Source organism: Urtica dioica, chromosome 9, assembly GCF_054948205.1.
Source record: "Urtica dioica subsp. dioica isolate 48M chromosome 9, U.dioica_male_clone48M_v1_H2, whole genome shotgun sequence".
Taxonomy (NCBI): Eukaryota; Viridiplantae; Streptophyta; class Magnoliopsida; order Rosales; family Urticaceae; genus Urtica; species Urtica dioica.
Window position 1 is genome coordinate 8,008,237 of NC_142764.1, and position 26,573 is coordinate 8,034,809.

The 26,573-nt window shown below is 34.5% G+C and overlaps 1 protein-coding gene and 1 pseudogene across 1 annotated transcript; one reads left to right on the forward strand and one right to left on the reverse strand.

The window, feature by feature from the left end:
- Positions 1 to 3,195: 3,195 nt before the first annotated feature.
- On the reverse strand, positions 3,196 to 6,407 carry LOC149384790 (uncharacterized; annotated as a pseudogene).
- A 10,040-nt stretch (positions 6,408 to 16,447) lies between these two features.
- CIP111 (Cam interacting protein 111) lies at positions 16,448 to 23,323 on the forward strand. The gene is made up of 10 exons (XM_089626796.1): positions 16,448 to 16,862; positions 17,277 to 17,432; positions 17,817 to 18,652; positions 18,769 to 18,973; positions 19,774 to 19,981; positions 20,231 to 20,634; positions 21,105 to 21,531; positions 21,608 to 21,688; positions 21,765 to 21,955; positions 23,109 to 23,323. The coding sequence occupies exons 1-10, from the start codon at positions 16,569 to 16,571 to the stop codon at positions 23,238 to 23,240; spliced, it is 2,934 nt and encodes a 977-aa protein (XP_089482922.1). The 5' UTR covers positions 16,448 to 16,568; the 3' UTR covers positions 23,241 to 23,323.
- Positions 23,324 to 26,573: the final 3,250 nt, after the last annotated feature.

Consider the following 26,573-nt stretch of genomic DNA (forward strand, 5'->3'; position numbering starts at 1 on the left):
CCAAGTGTTTAGCTCAAGCTTTGTTCATTTGGGTCCATGAGGTCACTGTCACGAATCACATCGATAGGAATAGTTAAACTGGAAGCTAAGTCAAAACAAGAACGAAAATAGTCAAAAGGGTATTTTTGTCTTTTGAGACATAGGATGAAATGAATGTCAATAAATTTTTTGACAAGTTCATTTGATGACTTGATGTCACTCGGGCATGACTTGATCATTGGGCCTTGTGAATTAATTTCATTTCATAAGAATTTTATTGAAAATTCTTAATGGGCTTTTCTCATGTTGTCATGAACAAATGAAGAAGCTTCTAGAAGCTCCTTCTAGATGAGAGATGGGCGCCCAAAATACCCAAGAGAAAGAGAATATTTTGTGCATAAATGTATCAAGATACTTGCCAAAAGAAAAAGAGAAAACAAATTAGCATATGGATGCACATGGGATTTCGGCCAAACAAGCCAAGAGAAAGTCAAAGGCATGGAATAAAAGAGGAAACTAATCCCTTGTGGATGTGCATGAGGTGGGCGCCTATGTTGATAGGAATGGGTAATAAAAGATTGCTCATAAAGGCTTGGAAAATAAGAGGAAACTACTTCTTTCCAAGGCCAACCCCTCTCCTATAAATAGGACCCTCATTCCTCTCATTCTAGACATTCAACATAAGTTAGAGATTGAGAGACTCTCTCTCTAGACATTGTTGGCCGAACTCCTCTCTCTCTCTCTTTCTAGTTTATTTTCGATTTTCTTGTTTTGGCACCTAGGTCCTCACTCGACCTAGTGTTTAGCTCTGCGACTTCGAGACTCGTTCTTAAGTCGTAGTGTTTAAAAGTGTCCACTCACTAATTCCTTTATTTCGAGTGATTTAGTGATAGAAACTTTCGTGGTTGCTCGAGGTGCCGAGGAAAGAAAGAGAGACGTGCTGCGAGGGGAGACGAGCGTTGCAACTTTCTAAGAGCTTCTCAAAGATCAAGCTTCAAGAAAGGTTAGTAAACTTCTTAGCTCATGTTAGTTTTTAATTACATGTACTTGCACTTGTCTAGGTTAGTAAAAACCGTTTTTACTTGTAAAAGAAAATTTTTAAAATTCCGCCGCTTCCCGAAGCGTTAATTATTTTCTTAAACCCTAGATCGATTCCAACACTTTGTGATAAGTATATACCTTTTCTGCTTCTCGCTACTTTGATGCCTAAGAAGTATTTCAGCGTACCCAAGTCCTTCGTGTGGAACTGATTGTGGAGAAAGGTTTTAAGAGACGAAATGCCGGTAGTATCACTTCCTGTAATTACTATGTCGTCAACATAAACAACTAGGAGAATGACACCGTCTTTCGGTTTCCTAAAAAACACGGAGTGGTCAGACTTGCTCTTTAAAAGCCCAAACTGTTCAAGGGCCTGGCTGAACTTTCCGAACCAAGCACGAGGACTTTGTTTCAGCCCATACAATGCTTTTCGAAGATGACACACTCTGCCATACTCCCCCTGAGCAACAAAAGTCGGTGGTTGCTCCATGTACACCTCTTCATGTAGGTCCCCATGTAGAAACGCATTCTTAATGTCGAGTTTGTGCAGGTGCCAATCATGGGTTGCCGCCAAGGAGATGAAAAGGCGAACAGATGTCAACTTCGCGACCGGAGAGAAGGTATCGGAATAGTCAACGCCATAGGTCTGGGCAAAGCCTTTGGCGACTAACCGGGCCTTCAATCGAGCAAGTGTTCCATCCGGATTCATTTTGACCGTTAAGACCCATTTACATCCAATTGCTCGTTTCCCTGAAGGAAGAGTAACCAGCTCCCAAGTACATTGTCATCTAAGGCATTCATTTCCTCTGTCATTGCTTCTTGCCAACCTGGATGGTCTAAGGCTTCACGAACAGTTTTAGGAATTGTGATGGAGTCAAGGGATGAAACAAAGGCATATGAAGAGGATGACAAAAGATTATATGAGATAGAGGAAGAGATGGGATAGGTACACTGGTGCTTACCTTTGCGTAATGCAATGGGAAGATCTTCGGTCTGAGGTGGATCTGACGATGAAGGACCCGGCGTAGGACATGTCGCTGGAGGATCGATGAGTGTGTGTGGTGTTGGGCGGATGCGTCGAGTGTAAATGATAGGTTGTCGAGGAAGAGGAGGTGGCGCAAGACTGGGAGCAGGTTCGGTGGTGTTCATGGAGTTAGACGCTAATTGAGGGATGACTTGTGGGTCTTGTGGGTCTAAAGGTGGTGAAATGTCTGGTGAAGTGACTGAGTAGACTAAAAGGTCATCATTCTCAGGTGGAGGCAAGGCTGGTCTCTCGGATGTGAAGTATGGTAAGTGTTCCTGAAAAGTTACATCAATGGAAACGTGTGCTACCGAAGACGAGAATACCCCAAAAACACGCATTTTAAAGACTTTGGATCTAATTTTGTGAGACCTGGACGAACATCCCGAACAAAACATGTGCTACCGAAGACTTTTGGACTAACCGGGGAAAGGACTTTATTGGGAAACAAAATTTTGTATGGAATGGCACCTCGAAGGACGGCGGATGACATGCGATTAATGAGAAAACATGCGGTAGAGATGGCATCAGCCCAGAAACATTTTAGAACATGTGTTTAAAATAGGAGGGCACGTGCTGTTTCGAGAAGATGTCTGTTTTTGCGATCGGCCACTCCATTTTGTGATGGTGTATCGACACAAGAGGTTTCATGAAGAATACCATGTTGCGCCATATAGTTTTGAAAGTGACCGGACGTGTATTCCTTGGCATTATCACTACGGAGAGTGCGAATAGAGACGTTAAATTGAGTTCGAATTTCCGCACAAAGAGTACAAAATATTGAAAATAATTCAGAACGGGATATCATTAAAAACAACCAGGTTACACGAGAAAAATCATCAACAAAGGTGACAAAATACCGAAACCCCGGTTTGGACGCAACTGGACAAGCACCCCAAACATCTGAATGGACTAATTCAAAGGGAACACTAGACCGTTTATTTATTCTAGGACTCGAACTAAGACGATGATGCTTAGCAAATTGACATGACTCACAGTCTAATGAAGAAACCGAGCTAAATTGAGGACAAAGTTGCTTGAGGAGAGGAAGAGAAGGGTGGCCTAGGCGACAATGTTCGTCAAATGCGGATGTGACACTTGGACAAGCTATATGTTCGGATGTGTCGAGAATGTAGAGGCCTCCAGATACATGTCATTTACCAATAATCCGTTTCGTCGTGGGATCCTGAAAAACACAAGAATCGGGGAAAAAAGAGATTGAGCAATTTAGGGTTTTTGTGAGATGGCTAACAGATAGGAGATTGAATGATAATTTGGGAAAATGTAAAACTCGAGATAAAGGTAAGGATGGAGTTGGAGTGATGGTGCCCAAGCCAATGACATTTGAAGAAGAGCCATCGGCTAAGGTGACCATGGAAGCGGAAGCATGAGATGTAAAGGTGGAGAAGAGATTGGAGTTACCTATCATATCATCTGTAGCACCAGAATCTATGACCCATTTAGAGGATGAGGACATGAGACACACATTTGTTTTACCTGATTCAGCAATGGTAGCAACATGGGAATCTGAAGACCTTAGTGATTCTTGGTACTGTGAGAACTTGGCAAACTCATCGGCAGGGACTTGAACAAAGTTGTCAGATGATGATGCAACGTGAGCGGAACGGTTCTTCTGATTCTTGTACTGGAGCTTTCGACACTCATCCTTGGTATGGCCCGGTTTCTTGCAGTAGTTACAATGAATCGTGCCTTGCTCCATGGGACGAGTGTCAGAGGCCCGTGAACCCTCTCCCGGTTTGTAGTAGGCCGAGCGCCCCGAACCATATGAGTTTCGAGATAATAGAGCACCACTAACTTGAGTAGTCGGAGGTCATTCGGTACGGAGAATACGACTAAACACCTCTTGGAGGGAAGGGATGTCTGATCCTGAGATGATTTTGTTGTCAATGGTACCCACAAGAAGAGTTGTAGTGTGTATTTATGTACATTTGATGTCATATAGTCTTACGAAGACTCTTGCTTGTAACTGCTTATTTATTAATAAAGTTGATACGTTCATTCAATCTTCCTTGTCTGAAGCTTTATGATAAAACCTTAGTCTTTTAGTCCATAAACAAACTAAACAACGTACGAAGAGACAAATGTAGATTTGCATGAACAAACTCTTCGTAGTTTGCTTAAAACGATATATTCGCAATCTAAGGGTCAAAGGACTATTGACCTCAGTATGATTGTTAGGAGAATCTATGATGTCTGGTTATGGGGCATTGAGAGTTGGAGACTCTATAGTTCTTCTAGGTATCTTTCGAAGGTACTGAATTGACCAGTGCACTTCTAGAGACAAGATAAGAACAAACCATTTAACCTCTTATGTCTCGAAGTCACTATGTATGAATTGCATCATGCTTACCTTAATCCTGAAATGAGACATGCCATTTCACAGCTTACGTATTCTCATTTGAGAAAGTCAGAGTTCGGACTCACTATGTGATTCCGAACATGGCCTATTGGTGAAGTACTAAGTTGTGAGAATGTCATGAGTAACTTTGTGAAGTTCTCATAGATATGGAATTCATGTACAAGATTGCTGAAATGCAATGTATGTCACCTCATGCTTTGTTCCTTGGAGTGTGAATAAATGAACTGGCCAGTGTCCAAATTGAGTCCTGACTCTTTTGGATGAAACGATGTGACTTGTTAGCTCCTCGTCAATACATTGTTTCTAACTTATTCACAAGCGACAAAGGAGTTGAGGAAATAACAGCTAGAAGGGTAAAATGGTAATTTAGTAAATCCCGACTAGCTGATGACATTCATGAAGGGTAAACATAGATAATATTCAGTGGATCCGCTCATCATAATTAGGTTGAATTCTTGAGTAGAAAATAAATTCATTTGAACCGAGAGATTTTCAGTGTCAACTCTTTAGTGGAGTCAGTTGGCATTAAGCTAAACTTGGAAAATGTTTGTGAACTTTTGAGTCCAAGTATTTAGCTCAAGCTTTGTTCATTTGGGTCCATGAGGTCACTGTCACGAATCACATCGATTAGGAATAGTTAAACTGGAAGCCAAGTCAAAACAATAACGAAAATTGTCGAAAGGGTAATTTTGTCTTTTTGGACATGGCATGAAATGAATGTCAATAAATTTTTTTTGACAATGTCATATGATGACATATTATATCACACGGCCATAACATGTTTATTGGGCCTTGTGAATTAATTTCATTTCATAGAATTTTACTTGAAAATTCTTAATGGGCTTTTCTTATGTTGTCATGAACAATTAAAGAAAAACCTAGAAAGCCTTTTTAGAAGGCTTTTGGCCGTCCAACCAAAGTGAATGGGAGACCAAATTTCGTGCAGCCCTTAGTGTGAAAGAGAGATTATTTTGTGCATTAATGTATTTAGATACTTGCCAAAAGAAAAAGAGGAAACAAATTTCCTATACATGGTAATGGGAATTTCGGCCAAGTAAGGAAGGGAACAAAAGAGGAAACAAATCCAAGGGCTTCTAGAAGCCTATTTGGCCGAGTGACTCTAAGGGAAGGAGAGCAATATTTGCTCATGAATATGTGATATTCAATGAAAGAGGAAACTACCTTATGGAAAGTAAAACCTCCCCTATAAATAGAGGCCTCATTCCCTTCATTTCAGACATTCAACATAAGTTAAAGATTGAGAGACTCTCTCTCTAGACATTGTTGGCCGCCCCTCTCCTCTCTCTCTCTCTAGTCAATTTCGTTTTATTGTTTTGGCACCTAGGTCCTCATTAGACCTAGAGTTTAGCTCTGCGACTTCAAGACTCGTTCTTAAGTCGTAGTGTTTAAAAGTGCCCACTCACTGATTCCTTTTATTTCGAGTGATTTAGTGATAGAAACCATCGTGGTTGCTCGAGTTGCCGAGGAAAGAAAGAGAGACGTGCTGCGAGGAGACGAGCGTTGCAAACTTTCCAAAAGCTTCTCAAAGTTCAAGCTTCAAGAAAGGTTAGTAAACTTCTTAGCTCATAATAGTTTTTATTTATATGTACTTGCTCTTTTGTCTAGGTTAGTAAAAACTGTTTTTACTTGTAAAAGAAATTTTTTAAAATTCCGCCGCTTACCGAAGCGTTAATTATTTTCTTAAACCCTAGATCGATTCCAACAGATTTGAGTCCTTGCCGTCTCGAACGTTGAAGGTAGTCCCGCAAGAAAGCCCATAATAGCCATTTGCTCCCGTTGTTGTTGTTGAACTTTCACATCGGGACTGAAGGGCAGCAACATATTAAGCTCCTCGTAGGTCTTCTTGTACTCCATGAAGTAAGCGGTGAGTGATTGGTCTTGTTTCTCAGCCCTGTAGAAGGCTTTGCACACATCGAATATGCGAGAAAGGTTTCCTTTTCCGGAGTAAAGGAATTCCAAGTAATCCATTAACTCTTTAACAAACTCACAATGGTTGACGAGACCAATTACCTCACTGTCAATGGAGTTCCTGATTTGTAGGAAAAGACGAGCATCATCGTGAAGCCATGTTTTCCGCGATTTGTCATTAGGAGCAGTGTCGGTCAGGTGGTTGTCTTGGTCGATGCTTCGGAGGAACAAACGAATGCTCTTGCTCCAATCGAAATAGTTCGAACCATTTAACTTGTGGTCCGTAATCTTCGAGAGCATGGGCACCATCTCTGAAACACCGACAATCTTTCGTTCAGTCATTCCGATTTCGAGAGTTGGGCAGCGGGTTTTGGGGGCAAGCAGCGAGACTGAAGACGATGCGACGACGATGCAAAGACGGAGGCAGATGCAACCGGTGAGAGAAACCACCAAAAAATTGGTCAAACAGGCCGAGGAGAGGTCGACGAGGCGGTGGGAAGCGGTAGAACTGAAAAACGGCGCCTGGAGGATGGCGCGTGGGCTTCACGCGCGGCGCGTTTTGTCAGCGAGTGGTGGCGCGTGGAGGAGCTTCGGCGGCGCGTGGGCGAGTTTCCGGGACGGCGACCGGCACAGACTTGGTTGAAACACGATGCTCGGGCGTTCTAGCTGGGTGGTGAGATTAAAAAATCAACGAAATAGGTGTATTTGAGTTGGGATTTCAAAACCCTAGAAAAATTGGGAATTTAGGGTTTGTTTGGGAACAAAGTCTCGGCCGAGGGATTCAAAATTCGAACCCAGAACTTGGGAAGGCTTAATTTCGGATTTAGAGAGGCTGATTTCGGATTTTAGGCTCTGATACCATGTGAAGAGGTATTTGGACAAATTTTCTGATATTTTATTCATTAGATTAGCATGGTATTTATATACAAGATGAATGCTAATAATAGTAAGTATAAACCCTAGTAATTAATACTAATTCTAGATTAATCTATAACACTAATTCTAGAATAATCTGTAACACATTTAAATGTCTTTCTCTTTGTCTCTCTTCCTTTCTATTTTAATAATTCAAACTTGAATTAACTTTGTATATTAACAATAAATTGATTGGTAATGAGACATGACATATTGTACTTATTTTCATTACTAATTTCGAGAGAAAAAAAAATTACACATTTTTTTGTTTTTCTTTTTTACGATTTTTAATATAAAGTTACTGTTCATGGTGATTTATTTTTATATCATAAATTTAATAAAATAATATATTAACTAGAAATCATAGATATATTATATATTAACAATTGATTTTTTTCTACACAGAGCCTGCTGTGTATATATGAGGTATTCGTATACACTAGTTTTGATATCGTGCTCCTAGCACGGTATCTTTTATTTCAGATCATATGCATATTTACATAAATAAAAATAATAATTAGAAGTAGTTTTGAAAATATATTTTTATGGTCTATTATTTACATTTAAATGTCTTTCTCTCTGTCTCTCTTATTTTCTATTTTAATAATTCAAACTTGAATTAACTTTGTATATTAACAATAAATTGATTGGTAATGAGACATGACATGTTGTACTTATTTTCGTTAATAATTTCGAGAGGAAAAAAATTACACATTTGTTTGTTTTTCTTTTTTACGATTTTTAATATAAAGTTACTATTCATGGTGATTTATTTTTATATCATAAATTTAATAAAATAATATATTAACTAGAAATCATAGATATATTATATATTAACAATTGATTTTTTTTTTCTACACAGAGCCTGCTGAATATTTCATTTATATTGTTCGAACCAAAACAACCATAGATAAGTCTAATTGCTATATAATGTGTAATATATGAGGTATTTATTAGGGCGGCACAGAAAAACTAATAAAACCGTAAATCGGACCGGACCGTTGGTTTTTAGACCATTGGCCTGGTTTTAAATGGTTTAAAACTTCACCATTTCGATCCGGTTTGAACTTTTAAACGGTCCGGTCCGGTCTAAAAATTTTAAATTGTGGTTTAGACTGGACCGGACCGGTTAGTATTTGAATAAAAAATATGTCTAAAACGGTTCGGTCTAAAACGGTCCAAAACGGTCTAAAAGAGAACCGGACCGGTTATTATTTAAGAAAAATATAAATAAAAAATAGGTTAAAATAAAATGTCCGATTTAAAAAGGTCTAAATCGGTCTAATGGTCCAGTCTAAAACGGTTTAAACCGGATCGAGCCGTTTTAACCGGTTCGGTCTGGTCCGGTTATTTTCTTACTTGGTCCGGTCTGGTTTAATTTTTTTAAACCGTTTAAACTGGTTTGATTTGATTTTTTGACCGATTTTATACCGGACCGGACCGTGCACATCCCTAGTATTTATATGTACTAATTTTGATGTCATGCCTCTTGGTGCGCGGTATCTTTTGTTTCGGATCATATTTATATTTACATTATTAAAAATAATTAAAAGTTGTTTTGAAAATATATTTTTATGGTCTATTATTTACATTTAAATTTCTTTCTCTCTCTGTCTCCCCTCTTTTCTATTTTTTTTTTAAATTAAACTTGAATTAACTTTGTATATTAATAAGAAATTGCTTGGTAATGAGACATGACATGTTGTACTTATTTTCGTTACTGATTTCGAGAAAAAAAAAAACGTTACTAATTTGTTTTTTTTTTTTTTTTAACGATTTTTGAGATAAAGTTTATTGTTCATTTTTTTTAGGGAGATAAAGTTATTGTTAATTGTGATTTATTTTTATATTATAAATATCATAAAATAATATATTTGATATAAATCATAGATATAGTATATGTTAACAGCTTTTTTTTTTTTTTTTGCTGAATATTTTCTTTATTTTTCTAACCAAAACATAGAGAAGTCTAATTGCTATATAATGTGTATATATGAGGTATTTATATATACTAGTTTGATGTTGTCTCTGGCGCGATTTGTACAAAAATAATTAGAAGTTATTTTGAATATATGTTTTTATGGTCTATTAGTTACATTTAAATGTCTTCCCTTTCTGTCTCCCCTATTTTCTATTTTTTAATTTTTAATTCAAACTTGAATTAGCTTTGTATATCAACAATAAATTGCTTGGAAATGAGACATAATGTGTTGTACTTATTTTCGTTACTGATTTCGAGAAAAAAAAAAAAAAAAAAAAGCGTTACCGATTTGTTTTTATTTTATTTTTTTTTACGATTTTTAATATAAAGTTATTGCTCATTGTGATTTATTTTTATATTATAAATATAATAAAATATTATATTAACTAGAAATCATATATATATTATATATTAACGATTGATTTTTTCTACAAGGAGCCTGCTAAATATTTTCCCTTTAAATTAAACAAAAGAGCCTGATTAATTGTTGTTAGGTCTTTTTTTTTTGCTTTAAAAAAAATCCCAGCTTAAAAATGACTCAACCACGATCAACAATTTTTTTGAAGGGTTTTTTTACCCAAACTTAAATTAATCACTGATCATGTTTTAGATCACCGTTTGAACTTAGAAACATGTAATTCAATTTAATACGGATGTTATGGATGATATTTGTAATTGATTATAATTAGAAAACAACTTACTAATCAATGAGCTAATAAAATAACTTTTTTTATTATATTCAATAATCATTTCTCTTCATTATCTTCACCGGGCAATATTCTTAATGGCCCAATGAACTATTCTAGCCTTTTGAAGATCGTTTTTGTTGTTTAAGTGCAATGCATAACAATTGTTATAGATAAAAAAGGCTCAATATATAGCTTATTAGTGGCCTAAATCTTGGATATCTCTAATGTTTAAAACCTTTACTTTATGTAGTGTTATTTACCTTTAAAATCCTTCTTTAATATCCATGTGGGACTTTTATTTAACTTACTTTTTTTTTTTAAATAAAATCATAACTTTTCATTAAACAGGCAAGTTCGCCTCAATTAAGGAATTCAGCCAGGGAGGCCCATAACAGTTCCAGACTTTAAAAGTATCAAACTTCGAAGAAAACTTAGCCAAATAATGGGCAGGGATATTGCTTTCCCGCCGAATATGAGAAAACGAACAACTCTGAAACATCTCGCTGTAGTGCCGGATTTCTTCAACAATCAAACCTATCTCGTTCACCTGAGTCTTCTGGTTGTTGGTCAGCGAGATTACCTGCTGACAGTCAGACTGAATTATAACATCTCTATTGCCAAGTTGAGCCGCCACTTGGATCCCATGGAGGACAGCTCTCGCCTCTGCTTCCGGGGGTCGTAACAGCTGCGAAATGGCTTTAATCGCTGAAGCCACCAGGCTACTATCGCTTCGTCACAACACCATACCTATTTTACACCTCGACGTTGCCATGTCGATAGCAGCGTCCATTGTAACAACCACGAAGTTCTCGGTCGGTGGTGTCCATTTCCTCAATCTGTCTTTATCCAGCCCTTATCCTCGCTTCAATTTATTACTATTAGCGAAGTCCATCAGATAAATAGCGCACCCCTCCACTAGTTTCGCTACCGACCATCTCTCACATTTCATCACGACATTGTTTCTATTGTTCCACACATGCCAAAAAAGCATAAGGAACACCTCCAGCTCCTCTCTCTTCATCTCCCGGGTGAGTCTTGCCATCCCTTCGATGATATCATTCGATTCGCATATTTGTATCCCATTATTTAACCCCGCAAGCTTCCATATTTTGTGAACATCCTTACAACCCCACAACGCGTGAAAACTCGTTTATGATTCTCGTCCGCATCTTGGGCAGTGATCGTTGCTGGCGACTCTCATATGCTTTAGGTTGATGTTCGTTGGAATCTAATTATGACACAGTTTCCACATGAACAACTTCACCTTAGGTGGGATAGGCAGCTTCCATAAACACTTCCACCAACTAGATTCCGTGCTTGTGTCCGATGAACCGGCCTCCCCTTTCCAGCCTTGAGCTACCCAATAACCACTCTTCACATTGTACTCTTCGTCTTATTTAACTTACTTTTCAACCTCAACCAAAACATATAACACTTGTTTTGGATATTTATTTATTTTTAATTAATCAATATGCTTAAAGTCCCATACTATTTTTTTAAAATAGTTGTGTACTTACATTGTATATAACTATATATATATATATATATATATATATATATATTTACATAATTTGTTACTTTACGTGCATTATTTCTTTTTTGGATGTAGATTTCAGTCGGGCAAGACTCTTAAAATCGCAATCTGCAACAAGTGAAAGTCGGCGTTTCCGCTTACGATTCGTTTAATATGACAATGACTGTTTACCTGCACAAATGAGTAACCTCACAGTATTTACGATTAATTGAAGTACACTTTTCATCTTTTTATTGTAGAAATTTTTTAATTTACTTTGCACAAATTTGTAATATAAGTCTTTGACTTTTATCGATATATTTCTTTGAGCAACCCTTTATATATAAAAAGGTAGAGATATATATTTATATTATATAACTTAGAAAAAGTCGTTGTAACCAAGGATTTGAATACTGTTACCAATATCGTACCAAGACTCAGATTTTACTGGGTTACCGGGAGATATCCTTGGTTTACCGGGGTATCCAGTGAAGATAAAGGTAAACCGTACCGGTGAACTTACCATTATCTACGTGATTTACCGATAAATATCAGACTTACCGAGATGGTATTCAGTGAACAAATATTTATAAAAACTCGTACATAACATAGTAATGAAATAGTTTCATTATATTATAACACATGTCATATATATATATATATATATATATATATATATATATATATCTTAATAATAATAATATGTATTAAATATTAGTAATATCTAATCTATTATATTTAAATACTTTTATCAATCTTTTAAAGTTAAATTATCACACATGATACATTTTTTTATTTTATGTTTGATAAGTAATTATTATATTGTTAAATAATTAGATAAAAAAAAATTAAAAGTTTATAACAATTAAATTTGTAATTGTGAATAATACTCAGCCAAATTAAGAAAAATAATAAAAATTAATTAATAAAAGGAAATAAATATTTTCAATCGCCCGCGGACATGGCCCAGGCCCAAAGACTTCAACTCTCTTCTCGAATCCTAAAAAAGACTACAAATTCTTTCCTGCCATTTGATAGAGATACCAATCCTTGGCAATCAATTTTTTTTTTTACTTTATTTTCAACCATTAGATTAAGCATAATCTTACGGTGTACAAACATTTGAGAATTGAAATTTGAAAGTATGAAGAACCTACTCTGAGTCACGAGTCAGAGTTTTTGACAAATAAAGAAAATCAATTATGTTCTTTCCATAATCTCCGACAGTTCGGATACGCGCAACGCAGCCGGAGGCGACAAAGAGGTGGCGGAGCCTCTCAGTACTAGATCTCTCCATAATCTAGAGATCGTCGCTGTCAATTTTCATCACCATCCTCTTCGATTTCAATATCTATCGTCATCGATCTCCGTCGAAGATCGCCGTCTATCGTCATCACCACCGCCATCTTCTTCTTCTTCTTCTTCTTCTTCTTCTTCTTCTTCTTCTTCTTCTTCTTCTTCTTCTTCTTCTTCGGTTGGAGTATTTTTGTTATAGAATAGTGGGTTAAATATTTTGACACTTCGTTGCCTTCTCGTTGCAGATCATGACTGGACTTCAAATATTTTATTGCATGTTTAGATGAGGGATTCAAACTTGATTTGTAGCTAGGTTTTTTTTTTTCTGCTATAAGTGGATTAAATTTTTTGAAGGCACGATTACAATTTTTGAAATCATGTACTTTGACTAAAATCATGTAACCTATTTATGTGTTTTAAAACTGGATTAACAAAATTGAAGGTATGATTAAATTTTTTGAAATTTTGTTGCCTAGCTTTGACGATGGAATTAGTTTTAAAGCTATTTGGTAAATATAGAAAGTGCATTAAAAAAATTAGTGGATGATCTAGATTGAATATTTTGAAATCCTGGGAAAACAAGTTTACCAAAACATTAAGGGAATATTAGTATTTTTACACTATAAGTGGTTAGACTGCACTCACTTATGAAACCTTGACTATTTTACTAAACACTTAGTTTGGATTGGCTAGTTCGTATAAAAAAATCATATTAAAAAAACAACTCAACTCATGCCTACGTCTCCATAATATGACGCATGCATCTTGCTTGAATTTGGACTATTTTCTTAATTTTTAGAAATTTTGATTAAAATATTAACGTAAGAGGTTTAGATAAGTTATATTATTAATTGATTATATCTAAATAATTTACAATAAAATGAATTAAATGAGTATAAATTTTATACTCTTCATAGTTCATATATATATATATATATATATATATATTATTTTATATGAAAGTTATCGATATAGCAATCGATATTCGGTATACTTGTGATTTTGAATCGGTATAAATATATAGCGGTATTAAAATTCTTCGACACACATGTTCTCAAGGCGGACCCACTTTGAGTATGGGAGCGGCTCAGACCACCCTTTATTTTTTTTTGGGAAAATATCTATAAATACCTCATTTTAATATGGTCATTTTTAGAAGGAGGAATTAGATCAGTAGCCCAATAATATATCATTTTTTTTGAAAAAGTAGCCAAAAATTCATTTTATTAAAAAAATAGCCCATTAACGTGCAATAAATTAAACTAACTAAAGAGTATAATTAATGGAATAATAATAATAATAATACAAATATAGAATAATGGAATTATACAAATATGTAATAGTACAAATTTAAGGGTAGGTGGTGTTAACAATATTAATTAAATAGTATTTGTGAAAGTAGGAAGACAGTTTGCAATTATTTTGATTATAAAAATATATAACAACGAAAATTAAGAGCGTTTAAATTATATATATAAACCAATTTTTCTAACTCGTGATAAGTTGCATCAATTATTTTTTTATGAACATTCGAGTGTAGATTTTACTGGTTCTCTTACAATTTTTATGTGATGACTAATTACGGTCAACCTATTATTTTTTATCAAGTGTTTAATTAATCGTTCGATTCAAATTATCACGAATCAAGACAAATGTTCGGTCCCAAATCCGTGTCTAAATATTTGTGGACCATTCAAAACTATTTGAAAAATAGATAAATTGTACAAAATAAAAAATAAATTAAGGAAGATCAAATCGTACTTTTAGATCCGCCCGTTCGTTTTGTTCCGAAAGCATATTGTTTTGAATATATATATATATATATATATATATATATATATATATATATATATATATATATATAAGAAGAATTTTTTGCAACTAACCAATCCCCTAAATCCTTATAAGATTCTAGCCAAAGTTTTCTTTTATTAAAAAAATAGCCTGCAGTAAATTAATTAACTAAATAGTAAATTTAATTTATTTTTTAGTTAATTTATTTATTGCGGGTCTGGTGGGCTATTTTTAAAACAAATAACTAGGTAACTAGCCATATTTACACTGTCACATTATTATATAGCCACATTTTTTTATAAATACTAGGTAAATGGCTACAAACATGACGTGACATTCTTGATTTGCCATTTCATTGTAATAAAATGGTGGAATATTTACGTCTATTTACGCGTGTAAATATATGGACGTGATCATTTATCTAGTATTTACGAAGGTTGGCTATATAGCATGAAAGTGTAAATATGGCTATATACCTAATGAACCATTTTTTGTTTTGTTTTGTTTTTGTTTTGTTTTAAATAGACCTTAAAAGAGTTTTTAAAATGAGGGTTGGTTATTGGGCTATTAGTTTAATTGGCCATACATTTTACTTTTTAATTTAAATAGATAAATTTATTATATGATTTTTTTTTTTTATATATTTTTGACCATCCTCAACTTGAATTCTTGGATCCACCCATGCATTTTATACTTAACTTTTTTGTTAGAGGGACAATGTGTTTAAGTGTTTGTATTTTTAAACGGTCTGGTCCGATCTAAAAGTTTTAAACCGCAGTCAAGAACAGACCGAACCGGTTAGGATTATGTCTAAAACGGTCCAATAGAGGACTAGACCAATCATTATTTAAGAAAAATATAATAAAATAAGTAGAAAACGGTCTTTCTAAAAGGTCTAATAGTATGAAACAATCCAAAACCGTCCGATTTAAAATGATCTAAATGGTCTGAAACGGTCTAAACTGGACCGAACTGTTTTAACCCGTATGGTCCAGTTTGATTTTTTTTTTGTTATTTGGTCTAATTCACTTTAATTTTTTCAAAACTGCTTAAATTAGTCAGATTTAATTATTTATTTATTTATTTATTTTTTACTGGTTTTAGACCAGAGACTGTGTACATCCTCTAATTATATGTATCTTAAGTTATAATATTGGGTAATTTAGTAAAATAGCTAACTTAAACGTTGAGAATTGCTAAATAGCCAAGGTTTGGTAAATATTAAGTAAATAGCCAATTTTATATATTTACAAACGTAAATACTAAGTAAATAACCACTACCATATTAAGCCACATCATCATTTATGGCTATTTATCTAATATTTACCAAACCTTGGTTATTTAGCAATATCAAACGTTTTAAGTTGGCTATTTTTCTAATTTTTTTTTGTATAATATTATCATTTTCATAAAATTGAGGTACAACTACTACGAAGTACAAACACAACACTCTGAAAACTAAGGGCATGTTTGGTTCTCCTCTCAAAAACTGTTTTTGAGTTGAAAAAATTGAAAACAAAAATTGAAAACATGTTTGGTTTAAGTTTTTGGAAAAAATTTTCAAAATTTTTTGAAGTTGTTTTGGAAAAAAGTAAAGAAAACTGAAAACAAATAAAAGGTGTTTTTGAAAAAAAATTTCTTCTCTTCTCTCTTCTTTCTCCTCATCTTCTCTTTTCATTCTTTCAAAAACAAAAATGAAAACTATACCAAACACTTTTTTCAGTTTTTTCACTTTCTCAAAAACAAAAATGAAAACTGTACCAAACAGCTTTTTGAAAATAACTATAAAACAGTTTTTCAGTACAACTACAAAAATTAAAAAACAGAAAACAAAAACTTTTTGAGTTAACTAACAAACACAACCTAAATGTACACAACATTCTACTTAAACCCAAGGTATACTATATATACGCTTATTTTCCCTATTTTGGAAGGAGGCCAAATGTATATCCCTGTTGTAGGTTTCAGTGAAGATTTCTATTTATTTGGTGTTAATATCTCAGTGTGGTTCAATCTTTGAGTAGCATCTGAAGATGCCTTCTTCAAAGGGGAAGAAACAATCAAAGAGGCCGTCAGAGGTGTCGGGTTTGGGACCATGTTCATCGCCTCGCACACCATCAATGGCACTTTCCGTGGATTTAGAAATCAGCGATGAGTGTCTTCTGCAAAACCTCGAAATGGCTTCCGATATATATCCTTCCCTGATTGGGAAAACTGCTTTCGTCGGCCGAGTCACTGATATCGGACACAACTCTAGAGGAAACACGATTTGGCTCTCCGAGTCCGCCATGGTCTCGTCTTCGTTCACCCATGCTTCCTTGGTCTCGGTAATATATAATCTTGGCCCTTATGTATTTGGAATCATAAATTTAGCCCGGCTTATCTGAAACATTATAATTTTTGTTTTATGATTAGAAGAAACTCAATAATACATTATATATGAGCTTGTATATGAGTTGAAGGAGCTCAAACTGTTTCACCTAGCGGACCTTGTTCAAGACTGGTCAAGCATGATAAATGTTTAAGTGTGGTTCAAATTTTTATTTTATAATAGCTGATTTAGCTCTGCAAATCACTTTGCCTTGTTCGAATTCTAGCTCAATCACTTTAATCTGTGAAAACTTCTTAATGTTTTTAACCCAGACATTTTTCTCTTTATATGATAATGAGCATTAAATTATTTTTCGCTATATTGATGTCCTTTCTTGATACCGGTCACAATACAGAAGTTTACTTTGCAGGTCTCATCTCCCTCGAATAGTAAACTTCCAGGCAGCTTTCCTCTCAGATCATTATCTGATGGATTCGCTAAACATATTGGCGTTCATTTTCTTGACCGATTAACTGATGAAGCAGGGAACTTTTTTGCCCTTGCGAAAATTTGTTCCTCTATTAAGGTTTGGCTGACATTATCTGCAATACTTTTTGGTCTTCTTATAGTATATACCACCTTTCTTTTTCCTTCACAAAAAAATGCAATGAAATACAGTACTTCAGTGCAAAGAAAAGAATGAATAAAAAGGTATTTTGGACGTAATTGTTTTCTATTTTACTCAAACAAGCAGAAGCGTATTTGACCTTTCGCCTTTCAAATTTGATATCTTATCATGCATAGAATTATAAAATATAATGCCCAATGTGTTTCATTACACTAAAGTTTTGTCGCGAGCCTAACTATTATTTTAACAGAATTGAGTCCTTCGGACATTTTTTTCACTAGTAGATATGTCTCTTTTGTTTATATATAAATACATAGTAGTTCTAAATTAGCATCATCCCAGGTTTCCAAGAATGAAGTGAGATTATCTTCAGACCTGGCTAGCACAATGGGATATCCTACTCTAGGTGGTCCTGTATTTGTATATCCCGTGCACTGTGAAAATCTACTCATCACCAAGGCTATACCTCTTTCAGTATTCGAGTGCGGTGAACTGTATTTAGAGCTAGTCCACTCTCAGGCATCAATAACGACCAACGTTTCTTCGAGAATTTCATCCGAAACATCTTATGGCCTCGCAAATGGAGCAGTTGGATCTGCATCCCCCAGGACGCCGATGAATCAGATAAAGGCTAGCTCTTCTGTAAAAAGGCAGTTAGCTTCACCCATCGGTGGAACTACTGTCAGTACGCTACCCAATTCAAATGGGCAGTCTATCGATTCGTCTGACATCACGAAGCTATTAGGCGACGACGGTTCTGCTAAACAGCTTCTCGATAGATGTGCCGCTCATTGGTTGTATAGTCGTTGTCTACTTCGTGGAAATCTTGTCACAATACCCGTTCTTTCTGAACTGTGTACTTTCCGAGTGGATGGTGCTAAGAGATTGTTAAAAGAGAGAGCAAAGTATAATTTAACGTACGGAAGTGAGAGCGATTTGCCACCTGAAGTTTCTGAACCTCCCAAACAATTTATTGATTCATTTGTTGTGCAACGTGAGACAAAAGTATGTTTAGCATTAGAAAATCCCGAAAAACAAGGGCCAGCCCGGGTTCACTTTGATATAACTGATGATAAAGCTGACATTGGAGAAGAAAACTCGAAACTAGGCGGACTTTCTAAAGAATATGGAATACTGCAGGATATTATTGTTTCCTTGTCAACAAACTTTTTTTCGAGGTATGTTATATTTCTTGTATGGCATCTAGTCATCTCAGATTTCTGCCGTATTCAGTTTGTACTTAAATTGTTACTTTTATATTTTATTTTATTTTATCACTGGGGTGACTATGTAGTTATGGTCTCCGGAACACGAAGGGAGTTCTTCTTCACGGCCCGCCGGGCACTGGAAAGACTAGCTTGGCTCAATTGTGTGTCCGTGATGCCGGTCTCAAGATTTTCCCCTTATGTGGGACCGAGCTTGTAAGTAAATATCACGGAGAAAGTGAGCGGTCCTTGCATCAAGTATTTGAGGCAGCTCACAAAGCTGCACCAGCTGTGGTAAGTCCTCTTTGTCCCTCTTACTATTCTATATCTAGTGTGACCATCACCACCGTGTAATTAAACAAAGTCTTTCATTTCTGTTGCATTTGGTCTTTTGTTTTTTGTGTGCACAAGCCTCTAGTACAAAATATATATGATAGAAACATTATTGATGAATTCTTGTGGACTTTTAATTTATTTTTTTATTTGTATTTTATTTTTCCCTTGTTTCTATAGTTGTCTGTGAGTGAATTGTCAATATTTTTCTTTAAAGCCTTTGTTCTGTAAAAATAATAGCGGAGAGTCAAACCATAGTTTTTTCGTTGAAAGAACTTGAAGGAACAGTGATTGGCTAATATATCGTTTAAGCCCTCATTACAACGAATTGACGATTAGATTGTTTCTTTTCCTACATTTTATTTACTTAGTTCTCAATTTTTTTTTTTTTTTTTTTTTTTTTTTTTTTTTTTTTTTTTTCTCTTGAGCCTTTACACTTTCGAGCCCTAAATTTGAAAATGTTTTTATTTTTTTCCGTGGATATGACTACTGGATTGAAACAAAGTAAATAAACTAGCTCTCTTATAAAATCTTTGGTAAAAGTTCCAGAATAGATTGGATAGTGATACATATGAACACACACTAAATCTCAGATCTGAAAGAAGCATCACCTAGTGTCGAACAGTACAATGAACCTCTGTTCAGAAACTCTGAATTTGGCCCTGGAAAACATCTGATTACCATTTGCTGCTGTCAAGTTGTTTGAACCACTGTCAGTTCATGCATCAGATGTATTCTTTATTAATAGGTTTAATTTGCAGGTATTCATCGATGACGTGGATGCCATAGCACCGGGAAGGAATGAAGGAGGAGACGAACTATCTCAGAGAATGGTTGCGACGTTGTTGAACCTTATGGATGGGATTGGTACGACTGAGGGTATACTTGTAATTGCCACTACCAGTAGACTTGATAGTATTGACAGTGCTCTTAGGCGACCTGGAAGATTTGACAGGGAAATTGAAATAGGTGATTTTCAGCCCCTTCTTTGTTCTATAATGATCTCAACAACAGACAATTTCGAGGAACAAAATCTTAATATACTACTAAAGAATCTCAAAACAAATTCAAATGGAAGATTTTATCATATTTCCCTTAATTAACTCAGAATATTTTGAGGAACATTTTTCATTCATAAGGATTCTCAACACTTAATGTATGACTATCAAGCTAATATTATTTAATCTCACACTTTACATACCCTTAATGTGATTTCAGGTGTTCCATCTCCAAAGCAGAGGATAGATATCTTGCGTTCTCTTCTAGATGATATGAATCATTCCCTTTCAGAGAGTCAAGTTGAAAATCTTGCTCTTACAGCGCACGGTTTTGTAGGCGCCGATCTGGCCGCTCTCTGCGAAGAGGCAGCAACGATTTGTCTCAGACAGTATATTAAATCCCAGGAAACATCAAAAGATTCTGATGTCGTAGACGGGTCTTATTGCTTAAACGATAGTGGAGACAACTTAAGTTATTACTTCGATTCTTCATCTTCATCAATGTCAAATGGAATGACATCATATGAGAACATTAATGGTGTTGCAGAAGAATTTATGTTAAAAATAGGCTTTGAATGCTTTGAGACTGCCAAAACGAAAGTGATCCCCAGTGCAATGCGTGAGGTATGCTAAATCATTGCATCTTTAGTCATCTAGCTAACAGTTACATAGGTCCATTTTCCAATTTTGTTAAAGCAACAATTTTTTTTTGTACCGCTCAACCATCCTACCATTAGTAGCATATTAATAGTTTCACTGGGATTACATTCCATTAACTGTGAATTACTGTTTGCCTAAGTTTTTTCGAACAGGAATATAATATATTTATCTCTTAATGATGCCAAATTTAAATGGTAAGTTGGTCTCTTCATTGCTTCCTACCTTCACTGATATGATATTCATCGCATTTGATTAAAATAAATTTGATTTTCTTTCTACCATTGACAGTGTTATCTTGCTAATATTGACATGACATAATTGCCACAAACAGAAGACAAATGAACTCTCTGTACATCATATTTGCTGAGCTACTGAAATTCAGAGAAGCTTTGGTGTATGAATGTTAACATAGAATATTGTTCCTCATACTTCAGGTAGTTCTTGAAGTTCCAGAGGTGCGTTGGGACGATGTGGGGGGTCAAATAGAGGTAAAGAGACAGCTCATAGAAGCAGTGGAATGGCCTCAAAAGCACCGGGAAGCTCTGAAGCGGATAGGGACTAGGCCTCCAAGAGGTGTCTTGATGTTTGGTCCACCTGGGTGTAGCAAGACCCTTCTTGCAAGAGCCGTTGCTTCTCAGGCACGCTTGAATTTCCTCGCGGTCAAGGGCCCGGAGCTCTTCAGCAAATGGGTTGGGGAATCCGAAAAGGGGGTCAGAAATCTCTTTGCTAAGGCCAGGGCAAACGCACCTTCTATCATCTTTTTCGATGAAATCGACGGTCTTGCTTCTATCCGCGGCCACGAGAACGACGGGGTTTCCGTGCCAGATAGGGTTATGAGTCAATTACTGGTTGAAATGGATGGTTTGTTACGAGAAACACCGACCTCCTTGTCGCTCTCTTTGTCTTTTATTCTGATTGGAGATTCTGTTTACTTCAGGTTTGCATGAAAGACTTGATGTAACTGTCATCGCTGCAACAAATCGGCCGGACAAGATTGATTCTGCTCTCTTGAGACCAGGTTTGTTTTGGTTGAGCTTTTGTCTACATCTTTCAACCCGGCAGCTGTAGTAAATGACATGTTTGTTATTGGGCAGGGCGTTTTGACCGGCTTCTCTACGTGGGACCTCCGAACGAGGGTGACCGTGCCGAAATATTTCGCATACATCTACGGAAGATACCTTGCAGTTCCGATGTGAGCATCGAGGATCTCGCTTCTCTTACACGAGGCTATACTGGAGCTGATATTTCATCTGTCTGCCGTGAAGCAGCTTTTAACGCTATGGAGGTTGGTTTTTCTTGTCATTTTACATCTCTTTTTTTATTTTTATTTTTATTTTTTTGAGTCATTTTACTTGGATTTTTTCAAAGAGAAATTATCCAATTTGTCACCAATTTCATAATATTTTCCCACTTTCCATCAAGACTAATTTGGTCCAAAATACCACCGATATGTCAACAATGTTGACATCTAATAGTGAAAGGCAAAAATTAGACCTGTACATCGGGTTGAGTTATTTGGGTTTGTACATTTCATGAACCCGACCCGAAATCTTCGGTTTGTCATTTTTACAACCCAACTCAAACCATTTATGGTACTGAAAACAAACCAACCCGAACCGATATTAATTGGGTTGGTTTGGTTGGATTTATTTGGGGTGGTTTAAGTCGGGTTGTTCGGGTTAATTTGTCACAACAAATGTACAAAATAGAATAGTTGAATCAAATTCATAAAAAAAAAACCATGCAAATAAATTATGTCTCATCTCAAATTTAACACCATAAAAATCTAGACGTGAAAAATCTGTAAAGTAATAAAAAAAAAATGAGTTGTTGAAACTAATAAAGATATACGTACAAAATAATTAATTAATTTAAAAATGTATTTATATTCTTATTTTAAAACCATAAAGCATATAGTGTATTTTTTTTTATTTTACCTTGATAGCATTTTTCATTCTTTTAGAGAATTTTATTTTAACGGGATCGGATTGGTTTGGTTCAACCCAATCTCATGACGATCAAAAACCAAACCAACCCGAAACACTTGCGGGTTGGGTTGGTTTTAACCCAAAATTTTTCGGATTGTAATGGGACGGGTTAGAAAAGAGTACGGTTTGGTTTGGGTGATCGGATTGTTTGGTTTCTGTTCTCATGAACACCCCTAACAAAAATAGATGTCAACATTGTTGACATAGATTGTGACATTTTTGGTCAAATTAATCTTTTGGTGGAAAGTGAGAAAATATTATAAAACTGGTGACAAATGGGACAATTTCTCTTTTCCAAATGTCCCTTTTGTGATCGTAGCATTTTGTCAAAATGCCATAAATCATAAAATGCCAGGACCTATTTGCGCCAAAAACCCTTGTTATTTTATTTTATTGTACTCTCTCTCTCTCTCTCTCTCTCTCCTGATGAATGAGGTTTTATGCTACCAGGACAACGAAAATGCTTCAGAGATAACAATGCAGGATTTGAGGATAGGTATAGAAAAAGTTCTGCCATCGACGTCTCATATTTCATACCCGGAGTTATCAAAAGAATTTGAAAGGCTTGTTCTTTCCACCTGAGAATATGCATATAATTTTGGTTTCTGCTGACTATAATTATTTTGGTTTCTACTGAGTTTATAATTATCTTTACAGTTACGTCATTGATGCTCTCATTTATTCAAGAAAGAAAGAAGGAAAGATAGAAGAAATTGATATACGTTACTAATTTAGTTATCTAGGTTTGTTTTTAGGGAAAGGAGTTTCAATTACGGAATTAGGGTTTTAAATTATGCAATTAGATCTTTGAATTATGCATTTTTATTTTTCAGAATTTAAATTAATTAATTAGGGTTTATTTATGTATATATGGTTTTGGGCCGGTTCCATTATATTGTAAACTTGGATCTATTTAGGAGACCTTAATCAATTACCAAAAATTTACAAAAATTTAGTCTAGATTGTCCCGGTCCTAACAATATGGTCCTAACAATATAATAATTAAAGTCTAAAGTCACAGTCATAGTGGGTATTTATTTTAGGCTACCTATTATGTTACTCCGACATGAAAACACTGTGCCAGCTTCAAATTGAGCTGAGCCGATTGTAAGGCTACTTCTAATAACTTGCTGCTGAGGAGAGGTCGGCAAGTGTGAAATCCAATGGCGCCACTGGTAGCTGTGATAGACCCTTCACATAGGGGTAGATCACTAATTACTGTATCAGTTTTTTTATTATATATATATTTTTTTTAGTTTCTATGTAGGATGGCAATTTGGTCCGGACACGAAACACGAAACGGTTACGACACGATTTAAAGCGGATTTGGATCTCAATAAATGGATCGGTTCTTAATTGGGTCGAACACGCTAACCCAATTAAATAATGGGTCAAAATGACACGATTACGATAACACGATTAAAATCCGATTAATACGATTATTAAATGGTCGACACGAAACACGATTACGACCTGCACGAATATGACCCAATTAATACGATTACGAGTAATAGTACGATTACGACCCAGTTAAACATGATTAATATTATGTATGTAAAATTATTAATTTATAACTATAAACATAAAATCAATATTCAATTAGTTGTTTTCAATTACTGATTTAACTAGTATGTCTAATGGGTGTTCTCATAATCACAATTTACGATCACAATAACAATAGTCTCGTAAAAACATATCGTATTCCAGTTTATTCGATTTAAATTAAATTCAATTTATGTCGGACAATTACAATTCACATACACAATAACAATAATCTCATAATAATGTTTTGTATTCAATTTTATTTGATTTCAATTCAATTATTATCGAACAATCACAATTCACAATAACAATAATCTCGTAATAACATATCATATTCAATTTTATTTGATTTTAATTCAATTCATATCAAGCAACCACAATTCACAATCACAATAAGAATAGTATCATAATAATGTATCATATTCAATTTTATTTTATTTCAATTCAATTAAATTCATATCGAACAATCATAGTTCACAATTCACAATCACAATATCAATAGTCTAATAATAACGTATCATATTCAATTTTATTTAATTTCAATTCAATTCAATTTATATCGAACAACCACAATTCACAATCACAATAACAATAGTCCCATAATAACATATCATATTCAATTTTATTTGATTTCCATTCAATTCATATCGAACAATCACAATTCACAATTCACAATCACAATATCAATAGTCTAATATTAATGTATCATATTCAATTTTATTAGATTTCAATTCAATTCATATAGAACAATCACAATTCACAATCAAAATAATAATAGTTTCATAATAACATATCATATTCAATTTTATTTTATTTCAATTCATATTGAACAATCGCAGAAAATAGTCTCACAATAACATATCATATTCAATTTTATTTGTTTTCGATTCAATTCATATCGAACAATCACAACTCACAATTCACATATATACACTAACAATAGTCTCATAATAACGTTTCGTATTCAATTTTATTTGATTTCAATTCAATTTAATTCAATTAAATATCGAACAATCACAATTCAGAATTCAAATTATCCTAGAAAATTTATAAATTCACTTTACATTACCAATGATATTTTTGTATGTAATTAACAAAATATTATTATTTTATATAAATATAAACTTCTATTATTATTTCATGTAACTATGAATTTTTAGATAAATATTAAGATATTATAACCCTCCATAACATTCCCTCCTTTTTTCCAATGAAATTTCAATCTAATATTTTTATTTTGTTTTACCTCTCTTACTTTCCCTAATTTCAATCTAATTTCGCCTATTGGAAGTTAAATGAATGTCGATATCCTATCGTTGCGGCAATGGCTCGTGATATTAGCTGTTCCCGTTTCAACTGTTGCTTCAGAATCTTCGTTTAGTACCGGCGGTAGAGTTTTGGATGCATATTGTAGCCGACTTATTCCTAGCACGGTTGATGCATTAGTTTGCACTCGTGATTGGCTTTATGGTAATTACGTTTTATTTTATTTTATTTTATCATTTTAGTTTTATTAGTCTTGAATTTATTTTTGTGTTGATATATTTAACTACTTATAAAATTTATGTAGGATCAAATGGAGAAGCCGATGTTTTCATAAAAGACGTTTTGAAATTTAAGTTACATGATGAGGATGTAGAATCCGAAGGTTCAAATATTCGTATTGACTAAAACTAATCGTATGTCTTTTTTATTTGTTTTTGTGAAAGATGATTGTACTTTGGAGTTTTATTTTCCTACGACTATTATGTTTATGCTAATTTTATTTTGTTAAGAGTATTTCTTTTTCTTTTGACTATTACGTTTTTTTTTATAATTTAATCGCAATTAATTGAGTCCGAATGTCTAAACATGATTAAAACACGATTAAATAATCCATTTAACACGACTATTAAATGGTTTAATTTAAATGGTTATGAATCTGTAAAAAAAAATAAACGGTCGGATTTGGATCCAGACTTCAAACACGATTAATAAATGGTCGGATTTGGTTCTAACAATTATTTATGCAAGCATGATTAACACGATACGATTAGACTCAGTGACGGAGCCAGAAAAGCCCATCAGAGGGGGGCTAATTTGAAAAAAAAAATTCAGAGGGGGCTTGATTGTAAAAAATTTATAAAAATTGGGCCAAAAGTATAATTTTTCAAAGGAAAAAAATGTAATTTTTTTAAAAATGGGCAAAAAGTGCAAATTTATTTTTTGAGGGGGGCTTAAGCCCTTGCTGGGCCTATACTGACTCCGTCACTGACGATTACGACACGAACACGAAATTACCAATTCTTCTTCTATATTTTTATATAGTAGATCGACATAAATACATTGTGTTAATGTTATTTATTATCATGAATTTTTTGTTAATGCAATTGT

Coding starts and splice junctions, on each gene's coding strand:
- CIP111 (XM_089626796.1), top strand. CDS start 16,569: ATGCCTTCTTCAAAGGGGAAGAAACAATCAAAGAGGCCGTCAGAGGTG. Junction 17,433..17,816: donor AAATTTGTTCCTCTATTAAG/GTTTGGCTGACA, acceptor GCATCATCCCAG/GTTTCCAAGAATGAAGTGAG. Junction 19,982..20,230: donor TGACAGGGAAATTGAAATAG/GTGATTTTCAGC, acceptor ATGTGATTTCAG/GTGTTCCATCTCCAAAGCAG.